The 14682-nt window shown below is 41.0% G+C and overlaps 1 protein-coding gene across 1 annotated transcript in view; it reads right to left on the reverse strand.

The window, feature by feature from the left end:
- MTF1 (metal-regulatory transcription factor 1) overlaps positions 1–14682 on the reverse strand; it is a 54955-nt gene that overhangs the window by 17484 nt on the left and 22789 nt on the right. Inside the window, exons 2-6 of the mRNA XM_006867555.1 lie at positions 13715–13953; positions 13009–13140; positions 10123–10196; positions 9535–9671; positions 4363–4440 (exon numbers count right to left, since the gene is read on the reverse strand). Coding sequence (XP_006867617.1) covers positions 4363–4440; positions 9535–9671; positions 10123–10196; positions 13009–13140; positions 13715–13953 — 660 coding nt within the window. The remainder of the gene's footprint in view (positions 1–4362; positions 4441–9534; positions 9672–10122; positions 10197–13008; positions 13141–13714; positions 13954–14682) is intronic.

Consider the following 14682-nt stretch of genomic DNA (forward strand, 5'->3'; position numbering starts at 1 on the left):
CCTTTGAAAGTTTCATTTCAGCTCTTTTACCTCATTTCTTCCATTCGCTTTAGCATCAATAAGTTCAAGAGCAAGTCTCAGAGTTTCTTCAGACATCATTTTGGTCTTTTCATTCTTTCCTGTCTTTTTAATGGTCTTTTGCTTTCTTCCTGTATGATGGTCTTGATGTTTTTAACAACTCTTCTGGGCTTCGGTCATTAGTGTCTAATTCATCAAATCTGTTCTTCAAATGATCTCTAAATTCAGTTGGGATATGTTTTAGCTCACGTTTTGACTCTCATGGACTTGCACTCTTCAGCTTCAGCTTGAACATACATACATATGAGCAATTGGTGGGTCTGTTTCACAGTCTGCTCCTGACCTTGTTTTGGCTGATGATATTTAGTTTTTCCACAGATGGAGAATTTTATTTTTATGTTTTCTTTCTGGTGAGGTTCATGTGTATAAGTCATCTTTTACATTATTTAAAAAAGGTATTTGCAATGAAGAATCATTGGTTTTTCCAAAGTTCTATCACACGGATCTCCAGCATTGTTTCTATCACCAAGGCCATATTTTCCAACTACTGATCCTTCCCTCTTCGTTTCTAACTGTTGCATTCCATTCACCAGTAGTGAGCAATACATTTTGATTGCATGTTTGATCAATTTCAGGTCTTAGGTCACTAGTGTCTAATGCATCAGATCTGTTCTTGAGGTGGTCTCTAAATTCAGATGGTGTATATTCCAGATTATATTTTGGTTCTTGACTGCATATTTTTTTTAACTTCAGACTGAAGAAGCTGGTAGACTTCCTCCATTTCATCATTAGTTGTTGGTGCATAAATTTGAAACCAGTGGTATTAACTCATCTTCCCTGTTGTTGCTGCCATATGGCTATTAGCCCATCACAGCACTGTATGTACTTCAAGATAGACCTTGAAATGTTCTTGCTGGTGATAAATGCAACACCATTCCTCTTCGATTTGTTGTTCCCAGAATAGTAAACCATGTGATTATCCGAGTCAAAATGGCCAATACCAGTCCATTTCCATTTACTAATGTCTAGGATATCAAATGGAGTCTTGGTGTGGCGCTGCAGGATAATGCGGTGGAACACAAGGTTAGTCTGAGGCACACAGTCAGCTGTTCAAAACCATCAGCTGCTCCTTGGAAACCCCACACAGGGTCAACTATGAGTCAGAACCCATGCAACGGCACTTAACAACAACAACAGGATATTAATGAGTTCCATTTCATTTTTGACAACTTCCAATTTTCCTACATTCATACTTCATACATTCAGTGTTCTGATTATTAATGAATGTTTGCAGCTTTTTCTTCTCATTTTAAATTGTGCCCCAACAGCAAATGAAGGTCCCAAAAGCTTTACCCCTTCCCTGTTGGTATTTTGAGTGCCATCCAACTTGAGGGGTTCATCTTCCAGCACTACATCTGACAATGTTCTGCTGCTATACATATGGGTTTCAGTGACTAAACAGTCAGAAAAGGAATGTACAACTTGAAGAATATAATCAATGTCACTGAACTGTACATGTGGAAACAGATAAATTAGTATCATGTTTTGCCTGGTATATTTTCAATACAAAATTTGGGGAAAAAAAGAGAAAGGAATGGGTTTCTATGCCTCCAAAGAATCTGTACAAGAATGGCTATAGCAACAGTATTCACAATAGTCCCACCTAGAAATGATCCAAATGTTCAACAACAGCAGAAAGGGCAAGCTGTGATGTGTTCACTTAGTGGGCTACAATTCAACAAAGAGAATGAACAATTTATAACTATGTGCAACAATATGGATTAATTTCTTACAGCTCGTATGGTTCCAATTATACACAGCACAAACACAGATTTGGTTTGGCAGTGGTGAGCCTCAGGGAGAGATAGTGGCAGCTGGGGGCATAAGATGGTCTTTTTGGTGCTGGGAACATTCTGTTTATTGATCTGGGTGTTGGTTATGTAAATTGTGAGAATTCACCAAGCTACCCTCAGGTTAGCAGTTCAAAACTTGCAGCTGTTCCGCAGGAGAAAGATGAGGCTTTCTGCTCCCATAAAGATTTACAGCCTTGGAAACCCTGTACGGGGTTCGCTATGAGTTGGAACTGACTCTATGGCACATAACAACAACAACATGTTTATGATGTGTGTACATTTCTGTATGTATATTATACATCAATAGAACAGTCTTTAAGTTTACAAAAAGAAAGTGCTAAAGGTACTTTGTGTCAGTCACTGCCATGATCCAGGGCAAAAAATTCAAGTGATAGAATAAATCCAAGCAGCTCCCAAAAGTAGAGACAAGAACATGCCGAGCCATAAGCCTATAGCCAAAAGAGAAGGAAGAGCCCTGGGAGTTGGCGGAGACTGGTTGGACCCTGGGTCTGAGCAGACAAAAAATCCAGTGGACCATTTCCTAGCAGCTTCAACCTCCTTTTAAAAAAATATCTGAGTAAATCAAAACTCATTTCCAGGACACCTATACCTATGTGGCTGCCAGAAACTTATAAAATGATCATCTCATAAACATTTATTGATTTTACAATTCATAATTGTTTTCAAAGCAAAGCAAAATTAATCCTATTACGTTTGAAAGGGTGAAAATGAGACTAAATTTTAAAACAAATGCGGGTGCTAACAGAATAATATTTAATTGACACCAAGGAATAAATTTCTTCTTTTGATGATAGAAACAGCAGTAGAAAAGGTTTCATCCCTATTCTAGGGCTTGACAAAGCTTTTCAGTCATATGTCAGTACCCTGGGCAGGCAGCAGACACTGAAACCACTTAATACGAGGGAGCTTCAACAAATCACCTTTTAACTTTTTTTCCCATGAACTTTTTGACGCCCCCTCATATAGTCTCAGCGGTTCGAAACTACCAGCTGTTCCACGGGAGAAAGATGAGGCTTTCTACTCCCATAAAGATTTACACCCTCGGAAACCCTGTACAGGGTCACTATGGGTCGGAACCGACTCGACAGCACATAACAACAACAACAACCTATAGTCTCTAAGCCACTTCATACAGTTTATGAGATTACAGGGATATTATACTCAGCAATCTTAGAAGTGGGTAGCTCAGTGGGTATCTTGGTCACCCAGTATACAAGTTTCTTTTAGAGCATTAGTTCATATCAGGTGCTGATTAATCTTTTTCTCTTTGTCCTTCTGATTGATTTGTTGTTGTTAAGTGTTGTCGAGTTGATTCCGACCCATAGTGACCCTGTATATATATTTTTTTATTCCTATATCTTCAATTTATTCTTTTGTAATATTTAACTGCTGTTATGCCCATCTGAAGTAACTTGCTGCTTCAGATGCCTTGTATTTCAGTTCTAGAATTTTCATTTGATTCATGTTTCACAGTTTGTTTTTCTGCTGATAATTTCTGCTTTGTTCAAACATTATAAGCATATTCCTTTATATCCCTGAGCATAAAATAGCTGTGTAGAAAAAAATGTGGCACTGTAGGATAAGCACTGGACCACAAGGTCAATTTGAACTACAAGACTGAAGGTTCAAACTCACTGGCCTCTCCTCAGAAATCCTATACAAGGTCACTATGAGTCAGAACTGACTCCATGACACTTGACAACAACAACAATTCCAACATCTGGGTCATCTTTGAGTGGGTCTTTACAGATTACTTTTCTCCTGAGTAGGGGGCCTGTTTCTTTCTATGACTACTAATTTTGGATAGCCCTGGATATTGCAAATGATATACTATAGAGACTCTGGGTTCTGTTAGACTTCTCTGAAGAGTGCTGACTTTTTTAAAAGAACATTAACGTGGCTGTGCTCAAACTCCATTCTGTCTCCCTTGCAGTGGCTAACAGCTGTAATCTTTGTTTCATTCTTTAGCCTTGGTTGGCCTGTTTATAGAGTCTGTCCCACCCAACCACAGTCGAGGGACCAGCCAGAGATCAGAGTAGAGTTTATACACAGAATTTCAACCACAAAGTTATCAAATAAGTGATCCAGCTCAAAGAGATTAGGTTTCTTAACAATCTCTCTATGAGAGCTCTTATCAGCAAATAAAATCCAGTTGTCACAGTTGGACATGACAAAACCTGGAAGACTTCAAAGACTAGCCTTCTTCAGTTTTCCCACCAAAAGAAGTACTCAATTCTCATACCTATCTTTTAGCACTAATGTCACAAGGAACCCTGGTGGCCATGTGGGTTAGGCATTGGGCTGTTATGTGAAAAGTTGGCAGTTCAGACCCACCAATCACTCCACAGGAGAAAGATGAAGTATCCCACTAAGATTTACAGTCTTGGAAACCCAATATAGGGCTGCTAAGAGTCAGAATCGACTCAATGGTAGTGGATTTTGGTTTGATTTCTATCACAAGTGTACTTACAGTATTGGAATTTTCTCGTAATTCAGAATCTGTGGACAGAAGGCTCAAGTCACTCAGACAAAGTGAGTGATTTGTATCCTGTGAAGGAGAAAATAAAAATTCTAAGTAACAAAAATCAGGATTTACAACAGCATATCATGTAAAAAGATACTTAGACAAACTCTGTAAGGTCCTACATGTCTACACGGAAAGACATAAACCATCAAAAATAGGGCTATGGGAGTTCTTTCATGTTTAAAAGTCCTGATAGTCTTAGAAGAATCTCTTACATTTCGTTAGGAGAACTAATAAATTAAGAGTTCTTCTATTTGTACAATTGGTCTTATCATTTCCCAAATTACTCTACATGACCTCATTTGCCATTCATATAAACATTTAAGTATTATTTCACATTCCCATTTTAAATATGAGAAAATTGATGTTAAGACAGTGGCAGTGAGCTGTCCAAGGAGATATAGCCAATAAGTGGACTACAAACCCAGTGCTTCTGACAGAAAAGTCCGCCTTCATTCTATCACACCACTGAGCCTCCAGTGTGGGGACCTGAGGGTTCTTACTCCAGGCAGTAACCATAGTCCAGGCCAATTCAACTCTAGATTCCTGCAAGGCCAGTCGTAATTCATAGACTTCAACCCTATCTATCTCATGTGATCAGATGCTCCCATTCATGCATGCATTCAACAAATATTTATTGAGCACCTACTATGGGTGAAAGGAGCTCTGGTAGCGTAGTGGTTATGAAGCGGACTGTGAACCTCAAGGTCAGCAGTTCAAAACTACCAGCTGTTCTGCGGGAGAAAGATGAGGCTTTCTGCTCCCGTAAAGATTTACAGCCTCAAAAACCCTGTACAGGGTCGCTATGAGTTGGAACCGACTCCACGGCACATAACCAACCAACTATGGGTGAAGCATAGATCCAGGAATAAAATAATGAAGAAAACAAAAACAAAAAAATCCCAAAGTCCCTGCCCCTATGGACTTCTAGTGGGGAAGAGGACAAAAATCAAAACCAAATCTACAGAATGCAAGATACAGGTGAGTGCTGGGGGTTGTGGAGGGGGGCAGGGGGAGGGGGAGGGAGGTAGTGGGGAAGACACCATAGAGAATGCTGGGATAGGAGCTGCTCTTTATTAGATTTTTTGGAAAGACTTCTCAGATAAAGCAGCGCTTGTGCAGAGACTGGAAGTCAAAGGAAGTGAGGCCTGCACATGTCTTGGGGAAGTGAGCCAAGCAGAGGGTACAGCAAGTACAAGGGTTTGAGGACAGAAGTGAGCTTTCCTTGTCCAAGCAAGCATAACTAGGACAGTATGGCTGAAGTGAGAGGAACTGAAGTAAGCTGAGGTCAGAGAGATGACCAGGTCAGACTGGTCAGGGTCTTTGTGGACCATTACAAAGATTTTAATTTTTACTATAACTGATACAAGAAGTTTCTGAAGGGTTATAAGAAGAGGAAAGTCATAATCTGCCTCATAGGTTAGAAAGCTTGCTCTGGCTGATACCTACAGAATCGTTTATAGGGAGAAGGTGATGCTAAAACCACCACTTAGCAAGTTCCTGCTATAATTCAGGCTGGAAAAAGAGAGTGGCATGAACAGAGTCACCATCAGAAGTGATCAGATGTAGATATATTCTCAAGGTAGAGCTAACAGAAGTTGCTGGTGGACTGGATGAGGAGGGGAGTTAAAAAGAAGAGTCAAGAGAGACTTCAAAACTGTTTGGTCACTGGACTAGAGAAACCAAGTTACCATTTACTAAGATGGGGAAGACTCTAGAAAGAAAAAGTTTTGGTATATTAAGTTTGAAACGCCCAGTAGATATGCAAGTGGCAATGTCAAGTAGGTGGCTGAATATCCAAGTCCAGAGTTCAGGGAGACTCCCAGGTCAGAGAGATGCAGCAATATAGCTGGCATGGAAGCCCTGTGAATATATCTGATGATTCTCTCCATTGAGCGGAAAAGATGAGGAGCACAAGGGCACCAAATGAGTAGAGGCTGTTGGCAGTAAAACTGGCTGCGAATTACTACAACCTGGAGACATTTGATGGTATTTAGTAAGTACAGCTTATAGGCAAAGACTTAAATCATAATATTTTAATCTAGATTTGCAGATGAAGCTGCACATGGCACAACAAATTCATTTGCTTCGGTCAATTAGTGGTGGAGCCTGGATTCAGGCAGCTGGGCTCAGAGGCTACAGGCTTCAAGAGGAATGCTATTTTGTATCTTATCATAGGTGTCAGACACTGGGCTCTGATACTAGAATGTTTGCCTTGTTAAATAATTACCAGCTATGGAACTTTAAGAGGTTCAAGCCAGATTGAGAAGAGGTTGTAGGACCAGGGATATCATTGCTGATGTCCAATGGATCTTGGCTGAAAGCAGAGAATATCAGAAAGATGTTTACCTGTGCTTTATTGACTACACAAAGGCTTTCGATTGTGTGGATCATGACAAGCTATGAACAACATTGGGAAGTATGAGTATTCTGGAACATTTAATTGTGCTCATGAGGAAACTCTACCTGGACCAAGAGGCAGCTGTTTGAACAGAAAATGAGAACAGTGAATGTGTTAAAATTGAGGTGTACGACAAGGTTGTATTCTTTCACCATACTTATTCAACCTGTATGCTGAGCAAATAATCAGAGAAGCTAGGTTATATGAAGAAAAACATGGCATCAGGATTGGAGGAAGACTCATTAACAACCTGCGATATGCAGATGATATAACCTTGCTTGCTGAAAGTGTACAGGACTTAAAACATTTACTGAAGAAGATCAAAGAGCACAGCTTTTAGTATGGATTTTATCTCAATGTAAAGAAAACAAAAATCCTCACCACTGGACCAATAAACAACATTCTTATCAATGGAGAAAAGATTGAAGTTGTCAAGGACTTCATTCTTCTTGGATCAAGCACCAACCCTCATGGAAGCAAGTCAAGAGATCAAACAACGTACTGCTTAAGCAAATCTGCTGCATAAGACCTTTTTAAAGTGTTGAAGAGCAAAGATGTCAGCTTGAGGACTAAGGTGTGCCTGACCCAAGCCATGGTATTTTCAATAACCTCATATGGATGAGAAAGCTTCACAGTGACTAGGGAAGACTGTAGAAGAATTGATGCCTTTGAGTTATGGTATTAGAGGAGAATATTGAAAGTGCCATGGGCTGCCAAAAGAACCAACAGATCCGTTTTGGAAGAAGTGCAGCTGGAGTGCTCCTGAGATGCCAAGATGGCCAAACTGCATCTCTCATATTTTGGACATATTGTCAGAAGGGACCAATCACTGGAGAAGGATATCATGTTTGGTAAGGTGGAAGGTCAGAGAGAAAGAGGAAGATCCCCAACAAGATGGAATGGCTAAGTGGCAGCATCAATGGCCTCAAGTGTAGCAACAGTAGTGAGGTTGGCCCAGGATTGGGCAGTGTTTCGTTCTGCTGTGCATAAGGTTGCTATGGGTCGGTACCGACTCCATGGCACCTAACAATAACAACAATGGAACCTTAGGCAAGTTATTTAATTTCTCCTTGCCTCAAGTTTCTTTATCATATCAGTACAATGGGGATGATGGTGCACGCCTCAGCACGTTCCTGTGACTGAGATAATCCACCTAAGAGTACTTAGCACAGTGCCAGGCACATGGTAAACATTCCATAAGTACTAGTTAGTAATATCATTAATAAAACAAAGGGGCAGAGTCTTCTTCAGAGTTCCTTTGATGTTTGAAAATTAGAAACCACATCTCTCACAACATCAAAAATCATACCACACACTTTGTTGTTGTGATTAAATGCTGCTGAGTCAGTTCCAACTCATAGTGACCATGTACAGTAGTGTTTCTGAGCAGTGGCTGGTGCATCTGAATTGCTGACCTTGTGGTTAGCAGTTGAATGCTTATCCTACAGCACCACACCACAACTCCACCACACACTGTGGTGGTGGTGGTGGACTCAAAGAGACCCTGTATAGGGTTTCTGAGGTTGTAAATCTTTACTGGAGCAGAAAGCTTTACCTTTTTCCCAGAGTGACAGGTGGCTTCGAACTGTTGACCTTGTGGTTAGCAATCCAGCTCGTAATCTACTGCTCTATCAGGTCTCTTTACCACACACTTTAGGAACTTCATTATTCAAAAGGGGGTCAGGTCAATCTGTCTTAGTTTCTCTATCTGTGAAATGTAAATAGTAATGATCCTCACTTCACAGGTAAGTGCTCACTATCATGTTAGAAGCATTGCTAAGTGCCTGTGTTAAGTGTCCTCAAAGGAACTCATGACTCATAGGGACCCAGCAGGACAGAGTAGAACCGCCCCACCCAGTTTCCTAGGCTGCAATCTTTACAGAGGAGTCCTGGATTACTTTACAGAGGAGCACTGGATTACTAACTGCAAGGTTGGCAGTTCAAACCCACTGGCTACTCCTAGGAAATCCTATACAGGGTCATTATGAGTCAGACTTGATGCTAAGGCAGTTAACAACAGTAACAACACCACTCTTTCAACCTCGGAGATGCAGGTGGTTTCAGTTAGCAGCTGAGTACATGAGCATTATACCACTAAGGATCCTTACATCAGAAGTAATAACAGTCCATTTATTCCCTGAGCTAGCTGGAAAGGAGCTACCAGGGAAAAGTAAGGATAGAGGAGGAGCTTGGTAAAGAAGAGATGAAACTGTTGAAAATTCTTCAGAAGCTTGTTATGTGGTTGTGTTTTAGGCCAAGGACTCACAAACCTTTGGGTCTACAGCCTACTCTGAAAGGCAAGTGACTCCCACATGCTGCCAGGCTTTCCAGTGACAGATGTGTGAAACAAATCACTAATTCATGTCTCAAATGCAAGTACAGATGTCCTTTTATAGACACGAAGAAGAAAATAACACCCTCTTAAGAGCATCTGGGGACCCTTTGAAAGTCTCTCTGAACCACTGGCTTTAGGACCACCTCCTTCCACCAGTCCTGGTAGAAATAAATAAGGCAGAGCTGACTTACTCTGAGGTTACAGCACAGGCAGCCTGAGGACATTTCTGGCTTCCCCCACCACCACAAAGACATAGGTCTGGGCCCTGATTTGGTCCCTCTGGCTAACAGATACAGAGAGGTATGTTTTCATTTTTCATTTGATACACAATCGTTATGGCCTGTAGTGCCCAGATCAAAGCAAGAGACAAAACACTGCACACCTCGGATCCATTGTGATTTGGAAGTGCACTGTATGAGTGTCCTTTGTTATCGTGACCTTTCATGTGACTTTTGAGACTGTACTGAGTGCTGAATGTTTTCTCACAGCCATTACTTGGGCAGAAAAAGGGCCTTTCACCTGTAAGAATGACAAAGGAGTGTTAATTTTACCATAAAGCCATTTCACTGGATTAAGAAATCAACCTTTCCCAAATAGTGGGAAGTACATATTCTTAGGAGGTAGTAATTGTTAAAAGTTGGATAAATTACATATTAATCATCGCAGTCCTAAAATCTAATGCAAAGCAAGGCACCAGGAATGGGCTGCTCCAGGGAAATTCAAAGAGAATCTGATTCTCTCCCAGTTTCTTTTTTAGAGTCTCTGTATTGATTTCATTTCTTAAGATTGTTGGATTCCTGAGTCCAACCTTTAGATCTTCTCACTTAGGAAAGAAACTCAAACATTATAGGTGAAGGCTATGGTGATTAAGCTTGCTCCCTCCACACAGCTCCACAGGTCTCAAAGAAACAGGTATTTATGGGCTTGATGAAGGATAAATTTTAAAAAGTCAAAGTCAGCTTAAACTTACCAGTGTGAGTACGGACGTGCGTCTTAAGATGGTGGCTTGCTGCAAATGCTTTTCCACAGCCATCATGATCACACCTAGTAAGTTGTTTAAGCAAAGAGAAATAGCGGTCATTGGCTATTAGGCCTTTAAACAGCAACATCTTTTGTAAATACAGACTAAAATCAATGTTCAGAACACTGAGACCACAGGGATGAAAACTGGTTTTACAACTGGAAATGATGAGAGGTCCTTGGAAAAGTTAGGAATCAGAGGGAACAGACCATCCAAGACAAGTATTTCTTATCTTACAGGTGAGGCAGATGTTGAGAGCTCTGACAATACAAGCCTTTTCATCAATTACTTAACAGAGTTCTACTAACAGAGAGAGTCCACATGGAAAATCGACTGCCAGTACAATATTAGGAATATGAATGGTGGTAAAGAGCCGCTCATACATGCATGGAGACCTGAAGTACAGTTATTAAAACACGGACAGTCAGAATTTCTTGGCTTTCATGACTCATCTATAGTCTTCAAGGTCAAGATCTACTTTTTGTTCCTTCCCTTTCTTGATAACCAATGGTAGAAGTAATCTTCTCCTCACAACTCCTTAGGCATACTTCTTTTATGGCACCTCTCAATTATAACCTGATATTATCAGTGTGTATAGTTGCTATCTGTTCTTCCAGACAGTAAACTCTGAGGGCAGGGTTCATTTAGTTCTTCACTTTTACTATAGTTCTTGCACACCGCAGGTATTCAGTAATTATTTATATGGAATTGGTGCATGTTTTTACAAACCAAAATACTTTCTTCAAATAGAAAGCTTCTTGAAATCATTGTGTCCAAAGTTCCACTTAACATTCAAGAAGCTCCACTAGCAGTTTTAATTACCACAAAAGCATCCATGCATTTGACTGAATAGAAATCAGAGCCCCCTCACCATCCTATGGTGGTGAAGGGACCTAAGCTTCACCACATCTAGGGAGGAGGCCATGAAAGTCAACTACTCTCACTTTTAAAGGGGCCTCAACTCAGGAACCCATGTCATTTCAAAACAATTCCATTTAATTGGTAGTTGAGCGCTGATTACCCCTAAAGACTTAAGTTATTTCCAAGTTTCCTAAACAGGAGATGAGAGACTTGAAAAAGAAGAGGTAGTATATTGAATTCTGTGAATATTTAACAGCAATGTCTCCTGCCAAAGTTCAAATCTAACTTTCAGTAATACACCTATATTACATTTAGAGGGATTCTTATAAAGGAATATTTCATAATAAATATCATATACTCATCCCAGAGTAGTTTCTGAAAACCTACTTAATGTCCAGAGCCACGCTAGGTGCTATGAGCAGAGAAGGAAATAGATGCTACAAGTCCTTCCTTCAAGCTTAGCATATTTACCTATTTTAAAAATAAAAATTTTCAAAGCATATATAAAATATATAGAAGGAAGTCCTGGTGTGGTGCTGTAGGATAAGCACCAAACTGCTAGCTGGAAGGTCAGCAGTTCAAACCCACTAGATGATCCTCGGAAACCATATACACGGTGCTATGAGTCATTAAGGAGCTCTGGTACCATAGTGGTTACAAATCAGGCTGCTAACCTCAAGGTCATCAGTTCGAAACTACCAGCTGTTCTGTGGGAGAAAGGTGAGGCTTTCTGCTCCCATAAAGATTGACAGCCTCGGAAACCCCGTACAGGGTCGCTGTGAGTCAGAACCGACTCCACGGCACATAACAACAATGAGTCATTACTGACTCAACGGCACAACAACATAGATGGGAGGGCTTCAAAAAGTTTGTGGAAAAATTCCATTATCATTTAATTCTATTTTTCCATGAACTTTTTGAAGCCCCCTACTATATGTATACAAAGGAGCTCTGGTAGCGTAGTGGTTATGAATCGGGCTGCACACCTTAAGGTCAGCAGTTAAAAACTACCAGCTGTTCCACAGAAGAAAGATGAGGCTTTCTGCTCCCGTAAAGATTTACAGCCTCAGAAACCCTGTACAGGGTCACTTCACTATGAGTCGGAACCAATTCTATAGCACATAACTACCACCACCACTATATGTACACACACGTACGCTTATAAAAATAAAACATTAAATATGTATGTATACACATGTGGTATTATAAAGCTATACATGAACAAGTAACAAATTAAAATACCTGTAGAACTTAGCCTAAGCATTCCTGCCACTTACTTTCCCCTTTCAGCTCCTCCCTGGCCCAGTTTGGGTCTTGACTAAGTCTCCCTGCCCTCTGGGCTCAAAGCACTTTGGGTAAAACTAGGAGACGACAGGAAGATCAGTGGCTGCCAGGGGTTCAGGAGGTGGAGTGGAGCGATGAAAAGGTAGAACACAGGAGATGATTCAGAACAATAAAACTCTTCTGGATGATACTGTAATGAGCATACATGACATCATGCATTTGTCAAAACCCACACAACTGTACAACACCAAGAGTGACTACTAAAGTAAACTTGGGAGTTTACGTGATAATAATGCATCAATATCCAGTCATCAATGATAACAAATATTTCATACTGATGCAAACCATTAATAATAGGGGAAACTGGGTGTACTTTTAGCTCAGTTTTTTGTAAACCTAAAACTGCTCTAAAAATTAAAGTCTACCAAATAATAATACTAATAGTTAAAGAAAAAGAAAAAAAGGAGGCAGAAAGAGTATCATCCACACACTGTGGATGTTCTTGGAATCCACTGCCATTCCTCCAATCTGTAATTGTAGCTATCCTGGGGAGAGCTGGAATGCCAAAGAAAGAATTGGTGACGGGAGTTTTCTTTCTAATTCAAAAAATATACTTATGTAAGTACATTAAGACACCCAGCTGAAACCTGACCCGTGACAAACGGGCCTGTAAAAAATAGAAGGACCTACCGAAATGGCTTTTCTCCTGTGTGGGTTCGAATGTGCTTCCTCAGATCACTGAGTGTGGTGAAGTATTTGCTGCAGCCTTCGGATTCACAGTTAAATGTTTTCCCTGTGTGAAGCCTCTGATGTGCTTTCAGCCTGCAAAATATCCCGAAGAAATTCCCTTCATCAGACTTTATTACAGAGCTTCTCCTTGTGGGCTAATCATGCATACCCTCTGGTTCAGGTGGATTCTGTGGGCAGAATGACAGTTAGGAACATGGCCCTGGTACCAGACCGCCTTGTACTCATCTCCCCGGGCCCACAATGTATGGGAGATGTAAGCTCTCTGGGTTTCACTCAGCACTTGTGAGGAGCAGTGCTTAGAACAGTGAGTGCTTCCTAAGTGTTAATTTGGTTAGTTGATATCCAATGTTGAAGACAAAAGAAACCTCCTGGTATACATGGAGAAAAAGAAAAATGGATGTAGAAGTAGGAAACATGTTGTCTTCAAGAAAATTATGGAAGTCTCAGAACCTAAATCCTGAGCCAAGGGGGGCTATTACTCTAAGTCACACAGTAAAGTCCCCAGGCCAGATTGTCACTCCATGACATGTAAATCGAGCCAACCTGTATGTAACAAGTTCCTCTAAGGAATTCTGAAAGGTTGAGTGCTGCAGTCATGGCCAGGTCAGGGTCAAGGCTGGGGGAGCAAATGGGTGAAGAGGCTGACCTGTACAATGTGTTGAACGCCTTCTCACAGCCCTGCACGTCACACTCAAATGGCTTCTCCTTCGTGTGCACTCGCACATGGATCCTGAGGCTGTACGAGGTGAGGAAGGCCTTGCCACAGCCCTCCTGATTACAGACAAAAGTGTATTCTCCTCGGTGCGTCTTCTGGTGGGTGCGCAGGTTGCCTGCTGTGCTGTAGGTTCGGGGACAGCCCTCAAAGGTGCACTGGTACCGCTTTACCTGGCAGACAGAGGACACCTTGTCAACAGGACACAGAGCTTCCCAGGGCCTACCTCACTTCCCCCAGAGCTTGGCTCCTAGGAGACATGAACAATACAGATGGGTTTTTTGTTGTTGTTTTTTTTAAATCATAAACACAGAAAACCACCTCTAACAGCAAAGCGGGGATGTCTTTCCATTGATCAAATCACACCTGAAGAACAAATGATGAGCAACAAGGAAGAAGTAAGCTTGGAAGCAGGCGAATAAAATCTTAAAAAGGTGTTTTCAGCCTCTAGTGTACATCTATTCTCTAAAGATGGACACACACTGTAACAGTTAACTACTCCTCAATACAGTTTGATTTTGTTGTTGTTAAGTGCTGTGCTCAGTTGGTCAGACTCACTGCCACTTTGTATAGGGTTTCCGAGGTTTTACATCTTTGCAGGAGCAGAAAGCCTCATCTTTTTCCCACAGAGTAGTAGCTGGTGGGCTCAAACTGCCGAATTTGTGGATAGCAGTCCAGTCCTTATCCTACAAAGTCACAGTACTCCTCAATTTTGCTTTAAGAATTGATTAAACACCTTGCCCTTTTGAACTCCGTATTGAAAGGAACTGGCCCATATTAAATTAAGTCTAAACCATCCTGGAATGCACTGGGAGCTTCAAAAAGTCCGTGGAAAAATGGAGTTAAAAAAGGCAATGGCACTTGTCTGGGGATATTCATCAGCTACATGCTCAAATTTATGA

The sequence above is a fragment of the Chrysochloris asiatica genome, unplaced genomic scaffold, assembly GCF_000296735.1.
Source record: "Chrysochloris asiatica unplaced genomic scaffold, ChrAsi1.0 scaffold00106, whole genome shotgun sequence".
Lineage (NCBI taxonomy): Eukaryota > Metazoa > Chordata > Mammalia > Afrosoricida > Chrysochloridae > Chrysochloris > Chrysochloris asiatica.